General features: G+C 39.2%; 1 protein-coding gene across 3 annotated transcripts in view; it reads left to right on the top strand.

The window, feature by feature from the left end:
- ZNF608 (zinc finger protein 608) overlaps positions 1-22,714 on the top strand; it is an 89,487-nt gene that overhangs the window by 39,343 nt on the left and 27,430 nt on the right. For all 3 annotated transcript variants that reach the window (XM_054186158.1, XM_054186159.1, XM_054186161.1), the window contains exon 3: positions 841-1,096. In XM_054186158.1, coding sequence (XP_054042133.1) covers positions 841-1,096 — 256 coding nt within the window. The remainder of the gene's footprint in view (positions 1-840; positions 1,097-22,714) is intronic.

Raw genomic sequence — 22,714 nt, 5'->3', positions numbered from 1 at the left:
CCAAATCTGTATACAGAAAATCTGCTACTGGGTACACTGGATGTCATATAGGAAAGATAATTTATTCAGTTCGTATATATATATTGTCTCTGTCTGAATTGTCTGTGTACAGGCTGATTGTCTGGCGAGTTGTATTCTTCTGAATACGCATTTTGGAACCCCTGAGAAATTAGATGGTTTGGATAGGTTCTTGTAAAAGTCCTCATCTGTTATTTCAAGTAGAAAGATGTAAATGTTATCTGTAAGCTGTTAGGTGGGTGATCCTAATGTATTTTAAGTGATTGGATGACAAGAGATTATATTTGTTGCCATATGGATATTAGAATTGTTCCAAGTCCTAATTTCTCTATGATGCACATGAAAAAAATGGCATTTATACGTCTTTGTACTGTCTTTATAAATGTTTTTCTTCAAATAGAAAATGAAGTTCCCAGTTTGCAAAATTAATTCCCGTCCACAAATCAGTCTCTGTCAGTGCCAAGAAAAAAGTGGCCTTAGTCCTTGTTTTTAAAATTTATTATTATTTCATACTAGCAGTCTATGACAACAGGGAATAATCTTGTAGAAACTTAGCAATTTGCCTTGTTTAGCATGATAGATGTTTTTGTACTTAATTTTTCATGTGCAGCATTTGGGCTGATGTTAAAAAAATTAAACTCATAAGACTGAAATTACCTGTGATACACCAAATCCCTGCATACACAAATGCAGTCTCAGCAAACTGGGCTTTCTTTCTTTATTTTATTTTATTTTATTTTATTTATTTTATTTTATTCTTATTTTTTATTTTTTTTTTAAATCTCACAGCACCATTATAGTAAGTTTGTCTGTTGTTTTCAGGTTGATCCCCTGTTTACAGTGCCTGCACCTCCACCTCCGATTTCCAGCAGTATCACACCTCAGATTCTGCCTTCCTACTTTTCCCCATCTTCATCCAATATTGCAGCACCAGTCGAGCAGCTTTTGGTACGGACTCGTTCAGTGGGTGTAAATACTTGCGAGGTTGGAGTAGTAACAGAACCTGAATGCCTTGGACCCTGTGAGCCTGGGACCAGCGTGAACTTGGAAGGAATTGTGTGGCATGAAACTGAAGAAGGTAAATTGTCTTTTCCATTAGGTTTGTCTGTGAGATATGTTAACGAGGAGAAGACTTTGCTGTATCTGCCTGGGTGCTAACTAAGGGCTTGCTAGTCTGTTGGGACATCATTATGTATAATGGCAGTCACAGCTTTATAGCTCAGCTAGTGAGTTTTTCTTTTAAAAACCAATGGCATGTTTTTTATTATTTAAGCAACGGTATTTTCCAAATGACCTACCATGTAAGCCCAGTTAACAATAGAATTGTTTCCTATTGCTATATTGACAAAAGCATATGAAGAAATAGCTAACATAATAGCATAAATGTGCTATTTAAATGTACATCATGAGAGGGGTATATGTGATGGGAGTGGATATATGAATAGTTTAGAAGAAAACTTGGAAAGCTGAATATTTTTGAATTCAGACACTATGATCAAAAATGCCACCATTACATAACAATAGAAGCCCCAGAGACCCCGCAGAAATTCAATTTGATGTGATTATTGTTTGCATTTTGGTTATTTGAAACATGCTTTAAGAGGAAAACATTCTTGCTCAAAGAGAAGTGTTCCATCTGGTGAAGAACTGCTAACTAAACCAGAGTGATTTCTTTAATAGCCTTTGAAGGCATTTGGCCAACTAGGAGTGCTGGAGAGCTTTGGGGAATACTAAGCATTGATTTGCTATGATTCAGAACAAAGTAAATAGGAAGAGGATTATGCTGTGATATGCAGATTTTTCTGTTTCGGTTTTCAAAAGCTCAGTATTAAAATACCAGCTCTCTCCTGTTAATGCTAAATATCCTGCATGTGTACACTAAACTTCTGCAGTTTTGGGGTTAATAACAGTGGATTGCTCCAGTTACGACTGCTTGAGAGTCTTCCTGTGATTGTTCTTATATTTGTTTTGAGGATTATTTAATTTTTAGTGATCTGCCTCCCCCAACAATGAAAACAAGGTTATTTACAAAAGGATATAATGCAAGTATACAGCAGTGCATTGCTTCATGATAAATCCTGACATCCTTCAGACATACACACAATGGCATTTGGTCCTTTGCAGTGATATATAAGACCTCACCAAAGTGCTCTACACTGTCCTCTCAAAAATCAATAGAGAGAGTCAGATTTACTTGCTTTTATATGCCTTCATCCATCCATCTTTCTCTCTGTGTATGTCTACAGCAGATTCATAAGGTAGATTGATCCTTTCAGATTGTTTTTAAAGCACAGTATAAATTCTGTTTTAAAATATCCCTGCAGAGATGACTGCCCTTAGCGGTTCCAATCTTCCTTGACTGGCCTGTATTAACTGGAGTTGGAATGTGTGGGCGTTAACTGTGTTGACATGAAAGAGCAGTAGCTGTTAATAGTGTTATTCTTGCTGAATAAACTAAACTTCTGACCCCCACTGAATTTAAGAAGCCTGCCTTGTTAAAGGTTTGGCACCAGAAGTGAAGTATTAAAAAAAGTGCGTTCTGGTCAGGATGACATTCCATTTACCAGTTTCTCAGCACTATACTGTTTTAAAAAACTCTTGTTAGTTAATAGAAATTAACTCCTTTAATCTTTTCCCCGTTTGTCTAAAACAATTTTCTGAAACAACTTGGAGTCAATGACCACAAGTTTGAGTGAAATGGTTTTGAAAGTGCCTGTTTTCACAGCTTTACACATACTGTTTGGTGACGCTACAGCTATGAGTGACTATAATAATAGATAAAATGGGATTCTAACATACTGTAGAAATGTAGCTAGGATGTAGATTAAGAGACTGAAGATAATTGTTATGATTTCATATTGTATGGTTTGTACTGTGCTTTTTGTGTTTTACTGTTTCAGACCCTGCGGACTGAAGAAAATAACATAAATTTTATTCTGTTTTTCCCAGTGTTCACAATCAACACTGTATTATGAAAAATGAGTTCCTAATGATCATTTTTGCATTTTAATTAAGTTTTGACATTTGGGGCACACATATATGTATATATTTAGCTGTTTTCAAATTTTCTGACATGTTCATGAAAGCAGCTATATAGCAGCTTGTGTGAAGCCATTTCTGCCAAATTTTAGAAAACAGGGTGCAGATGGGTCTTCTATTTATCTTTAACAGAAGGAAGATTATCAGATACTCATTTTCTGCAGTTATGATTTTCACTTCAGTTAGGCCAGAACATGACCTTTCCTAAATTGGTGTAAATCCAGGGTACTCTAACTGAAATCTTTGTAATTGCTGACATCTAAAACCATTTTGATGTTCATAATGACCAACTGAAATACATATTTCTTTTGTGATACCCATATGTTTCTTTCACATTCACTCCCTTCACTGCTTTCCAAAACCTAATAAAAACACACATGCAAACTGACGTCTATCTAGCTGTCTATATATCCGTTAGCTTTTTAACGTAAAACAATTCTAAGAAATGAAGGTATGAAAAATTCTGACCTTGGCTTGTGTTTTGAGATGTCTGAATTATTTTGTACCTGATTTAGCCACTTGGTAAGATGAGTTGTGAGGTGATGAGAATAGATGTCCGCATACTCTATGGCATATGGGAACTGTGAACCAAATGTGCTGCTGAGCAGTCTTCATGTGCTCCAGCAACTAACTGTGGGAATGCAAATACAGAAAGGATGTGGTGATCGCAGTTATTATAATAAGAATAGTAGAGCGAGTAGAGAAAGATGAAATCAGATGAAGTCATTATTAAATGTAATATATGCTTTATACAGGAGAATTCATGAGAATTCATGTTTTGAAGGTTTTTGGTGTCTGAAATAACCAGTTTTCTTTTAGGAATGTTAAACAAGTTGTCACATTCTGTTGCATTTCTTCTTCAAGGTCAGAAAAAGGATAATGTTTGTTTTTGTTAGTCATATTTTTAGGGTAATCACTCCAAGGGGTGGGGGGTGAAGCAGCATTGGATTTCAAACAAAACTGTGGCAGATCAAAGGGAGAGTTGTTACTACAGCTCTTTTCATTTATTCCATGCCAATCTATTCAGCTGACTTGATCAGCAGATTTAATAAATCAGACCGTTTTTTCCAGAGTGTTTCAATCTTAAGATGTGTAGAGGGAAGCTGGCATCAGGAGTCTGTCACATTTTATTACAGGGCTTTGTAACTAACCATAGGTTGTTACCCATATAATTGACTGAGACTGCTGGTTATCACGTGGGCATTTCTCAGTTGCGCTACTAAGTTGTGTAGTGTTTAATTTCTACCTATGTAGGCAGTAGGCATTTTCATCTGCATAATGACCTTGTTTGGATATGTCTTGATAATGTGGCCAAAGTGGTGTTAATGGCTGTAGAAAAAGAATATTGAAGGGACTAGTTAAGGCTACCCTGTAGTAGTGGATTGAGAAATGGTTATGGGCAAGTCAACCTGAAAGCTGGCAGCTGATGCGGGTATTTGACACCAGAAACTGCTACCCAGTAACATTAGAAGTCCTTCACAAAAAACAGCTTGGTAGTATTATTGGAGTGTATTTTTTTTGTTTGGTTGGTTGGTTCTTCTGATACTCTGGGAAACAGCTGTTAAAAGTCTGTATTTCTATACTGAGAAATAAGGTTTATCTAGAATCAGGTACTTGCTAAATCGTGCAATTATCTTCTGGGAAAACAGTTTTGAAGAGAGCAGTAATTGTTTCTTACTGCCTGGAGGAAATAAAAATGACCCAGAAAAAAGGGAAACCGCCAACCAACTTTCTAAATTGCTCAGAGCTTGCTTTTTTTTGTTTAGTTTCTCACACGCAGTTGCCCTGGGTCATGTCCTGTTTTTGGTTCTGCATCTAGTAGTAGAGTCTGCCTTTAGATGTGGGAAGCACTAGTTCTTGATGATGTCTTGTTTGCTTGAAAACTGTGTAGGAGACAGCCATCCGTCACCTTGCTGCCGTTGTGTGCAGCACAAGCTGTCTACGTGAGGCATTGGAGTTCTCACATTGCTGCACTGACATTCCTCCTCCTTATGCAGTTTGGGTACAACTTGCTGTTGTTTTTCAGTAACAAATACTGGGGAAATGAGTTGTATTTTCTAAAATGTCCTCTTGTCAGGGTTAGCTTGTTGATTTTTGTAACTTGAGACTTGTTGTCAAATGTAAGGAATGGGATCTGCTGGATCTCAGAAATCTGGTGGGAGTATCTCCAGGGTATTCCACGTTTATCCTAGCATCAGTTCTGACACTACTTTGCAGAAATTTTCCATAAAAAGGAGAAGTCTTAGATGACAAAGAGGCACGCTGGTACTTGTGTATGGGTTTCCCAGCCTGCCATGTTTGTAACTAATATGCATAGATGATGTTTTGAAAACATATCTGTTGCACAAAGCTGATGAGGATTCCTCCCTGCCTTACTATGTGGTATTAGTCTTGCAAAACCTATTTCAAAAGAACAGTCTGTTTTAAACATCTTTGGTTATATATGTGTTTGTACATGTGTGTATAAGTAAGGGTGTGTATGAATCTATAGAAATAGAAGAATGAGAAGTAGTCTGACTGCCTCTAATTCCCCTTAGCAATTTTTGTGGTTTAACAACCACATTTTCCTACTTTCACAAATACAAAGGCATGATAAAACAATGAAACTTGTAATGTTGAAAGCTGTGTTAAATATGTAAGTAAACAAATGCAGAAATTAGAGATTTTTAAAAAATCTGTTTTATCAAAGAACGTTACAATAATTCATAGAAGTTCAGATAAATGTGATTAAATCACACTGTTGTCTTGACCTCAGGCAAGGTTTATAGAGAGACATAATATCCTTTATTAAACAAAGAGATACAGTTGTTAAAAATGGGTAAGCTTTCAGACTGTGCATTTATATTCTGTCCTTTTTGTGTGATGTAGACCATTGACTTGATGGATACAGGAAACAGTGGTCAACCACCGTATTCAGTTCAGAATTGAAAGACAGTGGGTATTTTTATAGGAGAGAGCATGAAGATACTGCTCAAAAATCAGGCTTTGTTAGGTCCGTGTTACAGAGGAGCAGTTGGTGGAGAAGGTAGTTTTTTTGGCTAGCTGCATTAACAGAACACCTAAAATACGGCTATTTTCTACTGTCGCGTGAGTCATCTGCAGACCAGTATGAACGTCAGTCAGTATCAAAATGTCATCTGTTCAGAAAAGGCCTATACACGTGTTTATATTTTGAGATGTTGTGTTTAATTTTTCCTCTTCCTACTGTCTGTGATACCAGACCCAGTAAATCGCTGGATTTAAGGAAGTCTGAGATAGGTGATTCTTTATAGACCTCAACTGTCTCACTGTATTATCTAAGGCACTTGGAGTCTGACATCTGGTACATGTTACGTAGAAAATTGTAGCAAAAGAGAAATGGGCTATATCTCACAACGTGAAGCCACAGGCTTGCATAAAAATGTTTGTGGTTTATGAAAGCTCTACCTACTTCACAAAAGGAGTTTGGGGGTTTGTACTTTGGAATGTACACAGACTATCTGAGAAAAGTTTTAAGAGTTTAATGTTAAAGGATTTGTACTGTGAGAGCGATTTAGCTGTAGGTACACTGAGGTTTGTTGGGGTTGAGGGGCCTTTTTGGTCATCTCAACAGTTTGCCTGACCTTATCAGTGTACGTGCTTGCTTAGGGACATAAATTGTGACGTTGTCCTGTAACTGGCTTCTGCAGTGTTTCTTGCACGTTTGTTTGAAACATGTAGTGCCGCCCAGCATCAGAGGCAAGGAGTGGGCTAAACAGACTGCTTGGTCAAAGCCAGTATGGCAGTAATTTAATTTTGATATATTTTATTGCTATAAGAAAAAATGTTTGTGCTGAGAGAAACAAAAAAGGAACTGGTTTTGACGGAATCATAGAATCATTTAGGTTGTAAAAGACCTTCAAGATCATCGAGTCCAACCATAAACCTAGCCAAGTCCGCCACTAAACCATGTCCCTAAGTGCCAAGTCTACCCATCTTGTAAATACCTCCAGGGGTGGTGACTCGACCACTTCCCTGGGCAGCCTGTTCCAGTGCTTAAGAACCCGTTTGGTGAAGACATTTTTCTTAATATCCAATCTAAACCTCCCCTGGTGCAACTTGAAGCCGTTTCCTCATCCTATCACTTGTTACTTGGGAGAAGAGACCAGCCCCCACCTGGCTACAACCTCCTTTCAGGTAGCTGTAGAGAGCGATAAGGTCTCCCCTCAGCCTCCTTTTCTCCAGGTGAAACAACGCCAGTTCCCTCACCCGCTCCTCATAAGACACTGTCGCACACAAGCTTCAGTTTCCCCATTGACAACAACGTGTAGTCTATGATACTGTTTTCATCTAAAATAAGTGAAGCAAATAATAGTTTTAGAACCAAACTCCTGTCTATCCACAGAAGCCCCTCAAAATGGTTTTAAACCATTGGGACTGGCTCTTATGAACCAAGTGTACATGGTTGAGATGATGTGGCTTTAATGAGTTGCTGTGAATAAGCTGGGCTATGATAACCAAACCTTTGCGGGCTCTTTGTTCACAGCAAACAGTAGACAAATCATGTCAGTATAAACCTTCTCAGTGAAGGAGAAATGCAAAATAGGTTATGGATGTTCCCTGCTGGTAGAGCTGTATGTCAGATGGTAGATATTTTGACCTCCTTGAGTTTAATTCTGATTCCCTCACAAAGCACACTTTTTTCCAGAAACGTTCGATTAGTCATTTATTTAAACGGTAGTTTGACTTCAAAGCTGTTTGTCTAGTTGATGGAAAGCATCACAGATTAGTGAAGATGTGTAACATAAAAAAAAAGAAAAAAAAAAAAAAAGAGGTGAAAACAGAACCGCTGCTAATTTCCAGGCTTTCTTAATGCGGCGGCGAAGTCAAGCTAGTTTGTCACCCCTTCCATTCCTTCCAAACAGCACCGCTTCAGGAGATTTTTGAAGACTGCAGACCACCATTGGAAGAAAAGCACTTAGGAAATCCATGTAAAGATGCTGTTAAATGTTAAATTTGGTATTTAAACGTCAGTGTTTCTCCTTGAACATGTACACACTGCAGGGTCCAACTAGTGCTAATGCTACAACTTTGTTTAGATAGGCTGAACATCGCTATTGCAAGGAGGGGTGCGTGATTTGTTTACTGCCTAGTGCTTGTCCTGTTGCTTCACTCTTACGGATACAGAGGTAATGCTAAGCAGAGTGTAGCCATAGTACAGTTGCAATAGCTGACCAAAAATATCCAAAGTGCCTTATTTAGCCAGCGTAGTAATGGCCAGCTTATCTAAAGGGGCCTGGCAAATGTCACATTTTATAGCTCAGAGAGAAGACTGGGTGCAACCCTCTTGGTATAACCCGAAACAGAGAGTGAAAAAAACTTAACAAATTCCAGACAGTGCTTACATAAAAAGCTGTATATTGCCAGACTGCTACAGAGGAAGACTCCCTGCACTGCTTGTACATACATAGAAAATTATCCCTTTTACAAACAAGCATATGGGGGCAGGGAGGGTGCATTGAAAAAGGAAGGAGGATAATTGAGATTGGAAACATTTGCTTGGAGCTATTTGAATGTGAAACTGAGCCTGCTCAAGCAGTGAGGTTATGAACACTGAGGAGCTGCTTTAAGAACAGCAACAGTTTTGAGCATTTACTGCTCAAAAGCAAAATCTCAATAGTAGCAGATTGCTTAGAAGTGAGACTGTTCCAGTACAAAACACTTGCAACATGTGGTGTTTGGATTTGTAGATAGCAGGGGGGAGAGATGACTGCTAATAAAGAAAGTGTGTATGCGTGCAAGTGTTTTCTTACTAAATAAATACTGCTGGAGTAAGGAATGAAAGCACAACTGAAATGGTATCTTTAACTGGTGTGGTTCAGGGATTAAACCACTTATTCAAAGATGTTCTCACAGTCACTCTAATTTTGTACATAGTTTAACTAGTTAGGACAAGCTGTGGTGTTCCAGTTTTGTTACACTCCTAAGTATTGCTGGTCTTCTGTAGTAGTCTTGGTTCCTGGACTGTATGTTTTCACTAATACAGATTAATATCAAATTAATAAAATAATCTTTTTTTCCTGAGTTTCAGGCTACATAGCAAAAAGTTGCTTTTGGCATCAGGAGTAACTTGCCTGTATAAGTCCAGTGGCTGGCCTAACATCCAGCTTTTCATGTTTTAGAATTGGTGGAAACTTACATTTTGTCACCCTGAGGGCATATTCATAATACTTCCTAGTTACTACTGATGTGGTAGTAACCAGCCACTAGTCTAGAACTCTTCATGACAAGAGGCAATCCAAAAAGCGGAAGGAAAAACCTCAATTTAAAAAATTTTGACCAGTGAAGAGTTCTTTGGCCTTCAGGGTTACTAAAAGATTACAGCTTTTATTTTTGTTCTAAAAGAGGGAGACAGGAAAGGTAGACGTTCAGGGTGAAGACAAAGAATATCAAAAAAGAAAAGCTCAAGGGAAATAGCTTTCTTGATTTAGACTGAAAAACTAGGTCTAGATTTATTAAAGTTAGTGTTGCAATGGAAACCACAATTGAGGTTCAACAATTTTATATCCCCAAATGCCATGAGATTTGGGGGGGAGGGGGAAATCTGGGTTAAAAACCAAAAGGCCATTATTAGAGCACTCGGATTTAATTCTGTTTTTTGAGCTTTTTTTTTTAAGGAGTATCAACTAAAGCTGAAACACTATCCAAATTAACACTGGTTTGTATTTACTAGCTGCAAATTTAAATCTCAAAAGAATTTTTAAGAGGATATAGCTACGGAAATAAAAGACCATAGAATTAATTTTTAAAGGCAGAATTTACTACTCTTGCTAAAGATTTAATCAGAATAAAAAAGAATATTGAAGAAAAGCCTTCTTTTATCTACTTTTTTGTTTTGTTTTGTTTTAATAGATGTCAGTTACTTGTTAAGCTTAGGAAGTTTCTCGGGTTTTGCTTGGGGTGATATTTTAGTGTATTTAAGTGATCTTGTTTTGTTTGAATTTTGTTGTTGTTTCTATATGAGCATTAACGGAGAGATCAGGCCACTTGCTTTTTCTCGAGTGACTTAGCCAGTAGTATAAAGACTCCATTAATAAAATGGCACTGAAGTTAGTTGTCAGTAGACGGCAATTCTGTAGCCGGTCCCTAACACTCAGGACAAGTGTTGTGGAGAATCAGTTTAGAGCAGGGGCAGCTCCAGATCAATCTTCAGTTAATCTAGAAGTGGGTTTTTTCCCCCCAGTCACTTAAAACTTCTGCTTTTAAGTAGGCTGAAACAAGTAATTACGTTTTACTGCCTGTTTACTTTCCCCTACAGTGACTGAACCTGTACTTCTTAGCCTTGCATTCATACAGAGCTGGCTTTTGTGGATCTTTTAAAGCCTGAGGCTATGTGACCCCCTCTAGTTGCTAGATTTTAGAAACAGAAAGAAGGGTCTCAGGTTTCACTAAAGGAGCTCTTTTCCTTAGGGAAGAGATAAGCTCATGTCAACTTTTAGCAGAATACCACTGATGTTTTAAAAAAACCTTACATTTTAGGTTATTCTCTACAGTTTTATTAAAGTCTTGAAAGTTATGACTGTAGGTTCTGTGGTTTCTGAGAAAGTTTTGCAATGAATTAATATTTGCTTCTTGAGAAATTTTGTTCGAACTACCACAGATGGCAGTGAAGCCAGTAGAAGTTTGTCTGCATTCAAGCCAGTTTCGTCTAGAAGAACTGCTGGCTATTGGTAGACTTCAGCTAGCTTCAAAATAAGAAGTATCACTCGTTACAAGCCTAAGCAATTGGAAAAAAAAAAAAAAAAGGAAGGAAAAAAAAATTGTTCCTGGGTTGCAACAATTCCCAGCTAGACACCTGTATTTGGAAGTGATACAGCCTGAACTAAGGTCAGTGGAAGCTACTAATGTTCTTTACTTAATGAAAGTAAGTCAGATCATTTTTGTTGAATTGTGAAAGAGAAAATGACATTTCAGCACGGTCTGCAAGCACTTGAAAAAGCCTTTCATTTTTCCATTGTTGTATAAAGGAAAGAAAATTTTCCTTGGTAGTCGTATAAAAATTAAGAATTCAATATTTCCAAGCACGTCAGACCTGTGTGACTCTTAAGAGGCAGTATAGTTTAGTGCTTCAACAGTAGCCGATTTCTGAGCTTTTTCAACTTCACCAGTTTTTTGCAAATCCCAGCTTAGGCCCCATTTCCTCCAGACTGGAGGGCTACTTAGGATTGGAGTGAAACATCTTGGGTTTGAAACGTAGTGACACAGTAGTTTGTTTCTCATTAAACTGTCTAGTCAGGGTTTTTTAGAAACAGATTTAGCTGCAGAAATGTTCAGACATAGCTCTGGTGGGGAGACAACAGGCGGCAGCAAAGTTGTCCTCACAAGTGGTGGTGGAAGGCCGAGAGATCTCCACGGCGCGCGTGGGGGTGGAGGCACTCACTGAACCCCCGCATTTCCTTCCAGCCTCCCTGCTTTGGAAACTTCCCACAGCAGACCTTCGTGTCTTATTTGGGAGTTGTCTGCTAGGTTTGGTGTGTGTCTGTGTCCCAAAAGCTGTGCAGACTGGTTTCTTTGAGTTTTCCTTTCCCCACCTCTTGGAAGTTCTGACGGGCTGACCCACTGTGCCTTTACACCAAGGTGCAGCTTCTTGTTGACCGGGGAAACCGCAGGTGCCAGTGGGCTTGACAAGGATTTTGAATGACTATGCCTCCCCTGCAGACACCTTCCTATCAACAGCGGGAATGAATCTGTGTAGCATTTTACTCATTTATTTAATGATTTCCTGAAGTACTGTGTCCAGTTTTGGGGTCCTCAACACAAGAATGACATGAACCTGTTGGAGTGTGTCCAGAGGAGGGCCACAAAGATGATCAGAGGGCTGGAGCACCTCTGCTATGAGGACAGGCTGAGAGAGTTGGGGTTGTTCAGCCTGGAGAAGAGAAGGCTCCGGGGAGACCTTATAGTGGTCTTCCAGTATCTGATGGGGAGGGACTTTTTACAAGGGCATGTAGTGATAGGTCGAGGGGTAATGGCTTCAAACTAGAAGAGGGCAGATTTAGATTAGATACCAGGAAGAAATTCTTTACTTAGATGCACTGGAACAGGTTGCCCAGAGAAGCTGTGGATGGCCCCACCCCTGGAAGTGTTCAAGACCAGGCTGGATGGGGCTTTGAGCAACCTGGTCTAGTGGGAGGTGTCCTTGCCCATGGCCGGGGTGGGGAGGGGTTGGAACTAGATGATCTTTAAGGTCCCTTCCAACCTAAACCACACTATGATTCTATGATACCCAGTCTGGAGGATTTTCCACAAGAACTGACAGGCAGTTTCTCCCTGAGGTAAAGATTAAAAGTGGCAAAGAGGTTTGGATTTACCAAGTGATGGTGCATTTTTATGAAACATGAATCAGAAGGCTAATGCTGTTTCTTCTTATCTTGATTCTGCCCACACAAGTGGCATGTGGAATTAGTAAAACGAACAGGGGAGAGGGACTCTTGAGGGGCAGGAGTAAATCTGCACTTGGTTTTGCTTCAAGACAGTGGGTGGTGATTGGGTTACAAATGGTTCTGTTGGTCTAGACAAGCAAGTGACAGGAAATAACTTAGAGAAAATGTTTTTGTATCCCCCAAGTGTTATCTTCAAGGAGCATAGTCAGTAATGCTGTTGTGAAAGAAACCTCCATTTGGACAGACAGCTTGATGCAGGCAAAGCTGCTAATTTGTTTTCAGCTTCAAGGAGATTTAGAGTCTTTGCATCCTTGGCAGTAACACACAATGTAATTGTTTCCCTTCTCCTTAATCTTCAGTCTAGATGCATTGGCTTAGTGTAGCTAGGAAAGGCTGGAATGTTGACTGAATTAGCTGCACCGGATAGCTTCTCCTGACAGGCGAGGAGAAGTTTCTCCGGGACTCTTCTGACTTTCTAGTGTGTGAGAGAACACTCGCTGTTCTTTTCATGATTGCATCTACTCACACAAACTCTTTTGCGCAGAAAGGCAAATAAATTGTTGGGTATGAAAAGGAGGTGACAGAATTAATGTTCTTACACTGGCAACGTTACTCAGTTATTAAGGGCTCTCTGTAAATAACAGCTTTGCTTTTATCTATTTTCTGCCTCTTTCTTCCACAAAAGTAATTTTGTAACCCTGCAATTTTTAAATACTTTAAAAAAACCTAACTGTGCACCAGGAGATCTGTTTGCATTCCTATTATTCAGTTTGGCAATGTTTATGGGCAGCAGCTGCTTATGCCTTTGGAATATGCGCCATTAACATACCACTGGTATAAACCTAGCTCAATTCACCAAAAATACAATCTTCAGAGAAGGGATATAGCATATCATTGAGCAATTAAATTATTTAGTCAATCCAGTGGTTAAGCTTGGGTCAGCTTTGAAGGGTAAATTTCATTGCTGGGATACATTCTTGGCTATGAATGAATGCATGAATAATCTTTCTTTGAACCTTAAGATGCACAATAGACACAATAACTCTTGAGTTGAACTCTTGAGAGTGGGCTGATTTATGGGCAGCTGCTGAAAGTGCTCCCAGTCAAATTATTTTTTCATCTGTGAAGTAGAAACCTGTAGTATATTAATTACTGTATACCATGGCAATGGTAGACAGACAAAAGCTGTGCAAGTCTTTGCTACAGGTTTTTAATTTATAGATTAAAAGAAAAAGTAATGATTTTGACACGGTACACTGCCATAAACTGAGAATCACTTGTCAGGGCTCCAGCAGACAAATAGCTGAAGGCATTATTGACCTCAACTGCTCGGCCAGTTGATCTGTGTAGGTTACCTCCCATTTAGCAGAGGCAACAGCAGGGATTGTGTGTGCTCCCCAGTGCCAGCAAGTTCACAAACCTGCATAAGCCAGCTCTAGTTTCATTTACATTAACGCGGTAAGTGCAGGTGACCAAGGGTCTGACACACATTTGTTTCTGCCCTCCCTGCTCCAAGGGCTGTAGCCTCAAGCAAAGGGCTGGGGCACATATACAGGAGGAAGTAGCATCACGCTCTACATCAAGATTTGTCCAAGTTTATCTGCTGGAGGGCTTGGTTTGCTGGAAGGATCAACAGAGGTCTGTTTTCTGATCAGCAGTAGTGGCTTGGCACAGTGCCTTTTCAGTGCTGGGGGAGGAGGCAACTGGTCTTGTCTCAATACCCATTTCTGAAGCTATTGTGTCTACATTGAACAGTGCTGGGAAGTTTACTGATTGTCGTAAGGCATTCTGCATTATTAAAATTGTGTCATGGAAGTTGTTTTTTAGGGAGTTCTTCTGAGAATTAGTTGCAGAAGGAGCAATTTGATTTTATTTTCTTTCAGTTAGCAGGCCAAGCAGATGGGAAAGCAGACCTGGAGTAGTTTTGCTGGCTGGCTGCCACAATTCTGTAAATTTTGATTTGTGTGGATATGTAACAGTTTTATTTTTCCCTTTTTGGAAATGTATGCCTGTAAGTCTTTGGGAAATTAATCGTTGGTTTCCTGTGAAATGTGCACTTGTAAAACAAATGTTGTAGCAATGTGTCGTGCAGACCCTGTGTTGTGTCAATTAGGAAGTGTGACATCAGCAAACTCTATAGGCTGTCAAAGGCTAAAACACTTTTCAAAGCATCATTCCCTCACAGCTCTCCAGAGAAAGCATTAAAAAATGACAGAAATTTGAACTGCAGTTCAGTACACTTTTATTTGTTTGCCTTTGCCACTCAAAATTCTACCCAAATTTCATAATTCTACCCAAATGAGACTTTTAATGCTATTTGACCTTAAGCTATTTTGTATTTGAAATTAACAAGGCATTCAAATTTGCAAAATCTGTATTAACAACTAAGTGTGAGTTGATCAAAACTTGTAAATCTTAAATTTAATGTTCCACACGGGGGAAGATGAACAATACAACTCACATTTCACCCTTGGTCTGTCTGCCCTTCACTTCTTGCTACTCCCTGCACCTCCACACCAGAACAACCTGCAAGAAAAGAGTTACTTAAGCATTTATTAATTGTGGTATTGATGATGACATCGCCACTAATTACACGCCAAGAGAGCTACATTTAACAGTAAAAAATGCTAGGGATTTAAGCACATGATTGACAGCCTGGGTCATAGTTCTTTTTTGTAGCTTTTTCCCTGGAAATTTAAAGAACTCGGATTCTCACTGTTCAGCATTTGAATCTTCGAGATCAAAAGGCCTTGCCTTCAAAGTTTCATGTTGTTATTTAAATGGTAATTGGCTCTATCCTTAGTTTGAGCATTTTAACTTTAGTAGGTTTGGGATTTTCGTTATTTTCAGTTCTGTGCTTCTAATGGAGGAGGTGATTTGGGGAATGACAAAGATTAATTGCAAATTTGGAAGCTAGTTCCTAGTGACAAGAGTTGATAACTTTTGGGAAGGCACATATGCTATTTGAGCAACATGTGTTCCATAATGAATGATTTTGCTGTTGTAATAATCTGTCTCTTTTTTACTGGTGACTTTTACATCTGGAGTAGTTCCTCACTGACAGGTGAACGTTTCTGTATAGTATGAACTGTGAAGTAGACCTAAGTTACAGGATTTGTTAAACTACTTGCCTGCAAACTTTCAGTTTGATACAGTACTCTCTGGAGGGAAGATCGTGGCCATGAACCCCTGATCTCGAGGGAGGCAGTGCTTGAAAGTAGTAATCTTTGGTGAATACTTTCTACTGTGTCTGCAGTACTTTCTGGTGTAGAAAAAGTTATGGTCCCCTGGTGTTTTTTGGAGACAAAACCAACATTTTGCTTTAATTTCTGTTCACTCCTTCCTGAATTGGACATCAGTTCCCCCCCTGTACAGTCTGTTATCATTAGCTGTCAATGTGATGAAGAAACATGAAAACTGATATTGTTGTTATCCGGGAAAGACTAAAATACTTTCACAAACAAGCGTATCACTATATGATACTGCTACTATTGAAGTAAGCAAACTGCTCTTGAAGAGCATGATGAGACATGATTGTGTTTCCTGTGCTTGGTGACTTGGTTTTCATTCTGCTGGGGGGAGGAGAAAAAAAGTCCAGAAGACCTTCAGGTATAATTACCGCTAAAGTGGCTAAACTGCATTCAGGATTAAAATGCCTTTGTGCTAAACATTAAGTGAGAACCTGCAAGTCTGGGTAAGAGAAACAAGCAGATGAATGTGGCAGTTTTTTAAAAGGCGACAATTCAGTTTGTATGTGTTAGGGAAAGAAGCATCTGAGGGGTCTGCAGAGGTGTCTTTGTATTGGTGATGTAGCACAAAGGACTGCATTAAGAACCACTGGTGTTTTCTAATAACGTTAGAAGTATCTTGCCATTCACATGTTCATTTTCTACCGGCTTTAGACCACCCAACATCACATCTAACCTGCAGCCTTTTTTTCCTGCAGTCTCTTTCCTCCCCTCCCCCAAACGTATGGTGCATGTGTATTCATGTTTTTGCTTTCTGTTCACGGAGGTATCCAGCCGGGAAAATATAATGTGTACAATACTCTCTGCCTTCAACTGACATTTCTCATAAATTGCAATAGAAACACTGCTATCAGCAGCTTAATAGCAGGTAGAATACAGCTCTACATATCAAGTCTCAGCAGGACACAGAAACTATGGTTACCAAATTTCCAAAGAGAAAGGGTTGGGAGGGAAAGTTTTTATATAAGAATAACTGGGGAGGGGGGGAGGTGAGAAACATTTAAAATGGATTCATTGAAAGCTGCCTTTTTGAAAAAAAAGGCTTATAGGGGCTGACTCAGTGGCTTCAGCATTCGCTTTTTGCTGAATTGTTGTTTTAGAAGACCTCACAAGAGGTTTCTATTATAAGCAGTGCAAAAAAAGCAGTGAAACAGTCTTTCCTCTTTGGTCCTTAAAAAAACCAACCTACCCTCCACACCCATTCCTTGAAATAATTTTTGAAAAATACGTAATGCTTAACTGCTGCTATAGTATAAGGTGTTTATGACAGAAAGTCCGGGTCAGCCACAGTGCATGTATGCAGGAAATACAGGTTTGGTGGAAATAGACTAGTAAATAGCATTATGTTCCTAATCACAGGATTTAATAAGTTTCCATTTTGCCCCCAGCTCTATTTAAACTCAAATCTTGACTGAATAAGGTCAGCGTAAGTTAGAAAATATATCACAATACTTAAATAAATTAATTGATTTAGGATTTTGTTTGTTTGTTTGTTCTTTGGGGTATTTTTGTTTGGTTGGTTTGTTTTGGTTTTTGTTTGGTTGGTCTGGGGAGAGTATAAGACAGATGAGATCTTGTTTGTCACAGGTTGGTCTGTTCTTTGTGATCATGGCAGAAAGGACAGGAAATAATGATCCTAAGTTGTGTCAAGAGAAATTCAAGTGAGATGTTAGAAAAGCATTTCTAACAGCAAGGATAATGAGGCTATGAAGTAGGTTGTCTAGCAGCTTGTGGAGTCTTCCATTAGAGGAAAATCTATGCAAACTTTTTTTCAGGATAGACACTGATACTGCTTCAGAAGTAGGGGAGGGGGACTAGACAACTTCGCAAGGTCCTCGCAACTCTATAGTTCGGTGTTTCTTAAGACCAGGATAGTTCATAATTGATTTGGTTGTGTTTTTTTATTTCTCACAGAGGGATTTCCTAGGAAATTAGGACACAGTGTGTCACCTTTATTTTTTTATATTTAAAATTAGTTGAACAGCATGAGTGAAATATTTTAAAATGTCAGTAAAAAGGAAATTGTGTTGCCTAAACTGGGGCTATATATAAATTATAGCAGACAGCTATTAATCAAGGGCTCATGGGAACCAAATATGGAACAGAGAACAAGTCTCTTATGGCCAGCCTGGTAATGAAGAGACCAACTGTTATATCTATACAGCAGAAGGAAAAAGGTGGAGAGTGTGCAGGTACTCTTTGCTGGAAAGTTATCCCTGTGCTTGGCTTAAGCTTTAATTTTTCATACCAATACCTAGCTAGTAAATATCTCATAATTTTGAAGGACACTTCACCAGTAACCTTTGCTTTTCTGTAACATAATCTTTTAAAGCTGTCTTCTGAGGAATGAGGGAAGGCAGTGTTATAAACATAGTACAGCATATTGAGATCCAAGAATACCGTTGAGTCTGAGTGAGGCACATAAATAACACTAATCTTCCTTCTGTGAGGACAGCTGTTGGTTTCAGTTTGGAGAGTAATAAAGATATACTGCTCTTCTCCTTCGGTTTTTCAGACTATTTTCAACGGAATATTTTTCCAGCAGTAAATATGTATTAGCATTTTTGTTTGTTTCTTTGAAGGGTATTGGTTGTACGCTGAGTTTTGCTTGGAGAGAAGAAAAAAAAAAATCTCTTCAAGGCTCAAAGATACAGCTAGGTATATTTTATTTATGGCATCTCTAAGACAGTTGGCAGCCGGCCATAAAGAGACTGAATTTCCCTCTTAGTCTTTCCACTTTTCTCATTCTTTCCTCATTATTTCCTATGACCTATCAGTAACAGTATTTAAGAATTTCCTAGTTCTGTGTTGTTTTCCATCTAGCTGACTTTCCTGTGACAGAGAAACAGTAATAGTGAGCTTTACCAACAGTGTTTTTCTTGATTCATCATTCGTTTTTTTCTGCAGCCTTCCTTTGCACTACTGAAGTTTTGTGAAGTCTAAGGAGCTCATTTGAATTTGTTAGTTGTCCGGCCATATAGTTTTGCCAAAGAACAGTCTTTGCCCATTTGGTTATCTAACCATGAACCTTTTTGCCAGTGAGCGACTGGCTTGCAAATACATTACATTTCTCTCTGTCTCGAATGTCTAAAAGAAAGAAGATGTTTTTTCATGGACAACACGAGAAAACCCCCACACTCTTCTAAAAGTATTTTATGTAGATAGTTTACTAATCTCCCATTGAGAAGGTCTTGGATAAAAGAGATCTTCAGCCAATAACAATCTAACTTTGATTGTGCCTGCTACATTCTCTGGACAGGACAGATGAGATGGTAGAATGAGAAAAATAAGCTTAAAGCATTTTTATCTAGACATAAATTCATCCTTTATGTCTGCAGCGACTATCATTGTGAGTATCTGAAATCCAGAGCAATTTGGGAGGTTCTGTATGCAGTGCCTTTGCTTTCAAAAACAGAGACCAAAATTGACTCTAGTCTTTTTGGAAGCATTCTGCCTTCACTGCTAAGGGACTGTTAATTATGTAGATGGGGAATCCCTGGAGAGAAGAAATTATCTTTCTACTCTCTGAATGTTTCTGATAGTCTCCTGTCAGGTAGAGCCTCCTATCCATGGATGTTTACAGGCTCCTTTTAAGCAATTCCCAAATGTACTCAAGTGGATATATTTAACCTCTAAAGACAGACATATCAGACACAAATACAGCTTTTAATTTTTCTAAAACAGTGGGTGGTGTTCTATGAAATTTGAAAATACTTCAGATGAACTCAAAGGCTACCATTTTGCATGGAATAATTTCTGAACTACCTTAGAGGATAGCTACTGAAAGAATCACCTGCAGTCTTTTGGTTTAAGGATGTTTTACCTCCACTTCCCAGTTTTTCAAGTTTACCAGATTTGCCTTTTGCCATTTGTCATCTGAAATACTGATTGTGTCTTTGCAGTAGTCTATAGGTGATTAAACATAATAGAAAATTTTCTTTTCAGAAAAAACAGAAACTTCTTGAAAGGAATGGTTGTTAAATTCATCACTGTATAGGAAATATAAATTGTTTCATGACTGTGCTTATTCCTTCTGGATGCTATCAGTGTAAACAAAATTTCTATATTAATAGTCTTTATGAACTCTTTGCTCAAGTTAGCATTTCTGATTGATAGACCAAATGCAGATTTTGGTGTCCTTGGAAATAGTCACTAAGCAGTTTTATCAAGAGAGGAAAAAAGGTCCTTTTCAGAGGAGAGAAGCAAAAAGTAAAATGAGTCTGCAAAATCTAAGGAAAGTTAAACGCGTCTGTTGGGCAACAGGGAATCTTCGCCCAAGACATTTTTCTATAGGGTCACTTGAGTTTTCAAAACCTTCAAATGAAAGGTAAATGTAGCAGCTTTCTACCAGCCTACCAGTCCTGTCAGCTGGAAAGAGACCACAAAAATCCAATGTAGGTTTCCTTTGGTGCTGCTCTTTTGGAATCTGATTCAGTTCACCAAGCAGCCTTTTTATCTGCCTATCCCCAAAAGGTTTCCGAATAAAAAGAGGTTGTTTCTGATTGTGCATAGTGCATTGGACTCTGCATAGAAAAAGAACACTTCTCATAAATAAGATACTAACTAGGTCTGGGCTGTCAGTAATACGCTGAAGGGGAAAAAAAAACCCCTAAGATCTACAAATGTGTTCCATGGACGTTCATTAAAAACCTAGTTTAGTCAACTTTTTACTCAACTTTTTTTGAGTAGTTGGAAGCTATTTTAGGTGGTTTCAGGTCTTTATTAAGAAGAACGTATCAGTTCCTGTTATTAAATCTGCAGTCGTCAAATCTCTGCTGGTGGTCTTTGTTTCAAAAGCAAGGTGTCCCCTTTTTAGGACTTTTCATAAGTCATCTTAATATTTCTTTCTCAAAATTACGTTTGCAGAAGCTCTTCAAACAGAACAGGAAAAGTCTTCCAGGAGAAAACATCCCCTTACCAGTGGAAAAAGTCCTCCTTTTGTTCACTTACCAAAAGAGGCAGAAAGACCTCCATGTTCTTGTGTCCCTTAACAGTTAAAGCAAATGCATGGTCATATCGTGATCTCTAGTACTCTATTCTGCCTCTGTCACAGAGGAGGGTCCACAAGAAAAAACCCAGCCTCTGTAATCTAAGTAACTAATTGACTAAAATACCCAAAGATCATAGGATGGTTTGGGTTGTAAGGGAGCTTAAAGATCATCTAGTTCCAACCCCCTGCCCTGGGCAGGGACACCTTCCATTAGATGAGGTTACTCAAAGCTCCATCCAGCCTGGCCTTGAACACTTCAGGGATGGGGCATCCATAGCTTCTCTGAGCAACCTCTTCAAATGTCTAACCACCCTCATCATAAAACAAAGTCTTTCTTATTTCCAGTCTAAGTCTACCCTCTTTCAGTTTAAAACCGTTACCCCTCGTCCCATCATTACACTCCCTGATAAAGAGTCCCTCCCCATCCTTCCTGTAGGTCCCCTTCAGGTACTGGAAGGCTGCTATAAGGTCTCCCCAGAGCCTTCTCTTCTCCAGGCTGAACAACCCCAACTGTCTCAGCCTGTCCTCATAGCAGAGGTGCTCCAGCCTCTGATCGTCTTTGTGGCCCTCCTCTGGACTCACTTCAACAGGTCCCTGTTTTTCTTATGTTGGGGGCCCAAGAGCTGCGTGCAGTACTCCACGTGGGGTCTCACCAGAGCGGAGTAAGATCATTGGCAGAACCTCTGAACACAGTGAAACCATGAGGAAAAGGTGCCACAGTCTTGGCTGCCTTCTGGGTGAGGAGAGAGGCTTCTGCCAAAGATTTGAGAAAGGCAGCCAACTGTCATTCCTTTCACACCTTCCTGAAGTGTTACAAACTTCTTGTTGTGGCATCTGTTGTTACTGCATTTGGTTGTCTACTTCTGAGAGATGTGGTCCCTCACAGGAACCCATGGATGGAGACATATGGAGGTCTGACCTTTTCCCTGTTGGCACCCTTTCTCTGTCATTGCTGCCTTCTTTTCATGATGAAATGCCCTGATTCTGTGTGATTCTACTCCATCCTTCCCTCTAAGCAGCCTTAATCTGCCGGTGAATGTGGCATAGAAAGTGTAAGGGAGAGAAAAATACAGTATTGTTTTTGCTAATTACTTTTGTGGCTTCAGGTGGGTACCTTCAGGCGATCTTGTATCCTGAAACAAAAGACTCCTCTTGATATAAGTCAGGTAGGTGAGTTAAAAGATGATAACAAGTATACAAATAGAGTGGAGGACCAAGAGCAAGGGTCTTTCCATGCAGTTGTTTCCCAGCCTACAGAAAGGTGAATATCCACCCCAGTGAACCCCCACAATCTCCAGGGCTATAATGAAAAATGCATTGACTATATGGAACCGCATTCCCACGTTAGGACTGAGGGAGCTAGGTTTTACATGGGTTTGATACATCTCGCTGGTGTTTCCCAAAAGAGGAGGTCCACATGAGGTATGTAGATTATTCCATGTAGTATAATGATGGCATCATTTCATTTGCTTCCTTCCTGACAGAAGCCATTAGCTGTAGTGGATTAGCTGCTGCCTGAGCGGAAGTTGTTCTGACAAAGATGATCATGTAAGGACTGAGCTGTAGTTTTATATTAGGAGAGAGATGTCAGGAAATTAATGCATTGGAGGATTTGAAGAGAAAGAACAAAACACTCCCAGAAGCCTTGCTTTTGTGGCCTGTCAGAAGCAGCTTTCTTCATATGGTCAGAGAGAACGTAAATGACAATAAAAGATGCAGTGAAGAGTTGTACTTGCCTAAATATTACACATAAAGTCTTTATCAGACTTTTTTCTGCTCCTGCTGTTGCAGGCATATATTTTCAGATGTTCAGTTCATTTTCCCCTCCCTCCATTGTGCTCCTATTCAGAGGTTGCAGAAACTTAAATTAGCTGCCATTTTCATATCATAAATAGGGGATTAAGGGTTGTACTAGGATGATGTGGTGACAGTTACCCCAGTTCAGACATGCCGTTTCTTTGGTATGTTTTCCCATCAGTTACGCTATATTACTAAGCACAAATCACAATGTAGGTGGT

This window comes from Rissa tridactyla, chromosome Z (genome assembly GCF_028500815.1).
Source record: "Rissa tridactyla isolate bRisTri1 chromosome Z, bRisTri1.patW.cur.20221130, whole genome shotgun sequence".
In the NCBI taxonomy this organism is placed as follows: Eukaryota; Metazoa; Chordata; class Aves; order Charadriiformes; family Laridae; genus Rissa; species Rissa tridactyla.
The sequence above is the reverse complement of the archived record's forward strand: the minus strand, read 5'-3'. Positions and strand labels throughout refer to the sequence as shown.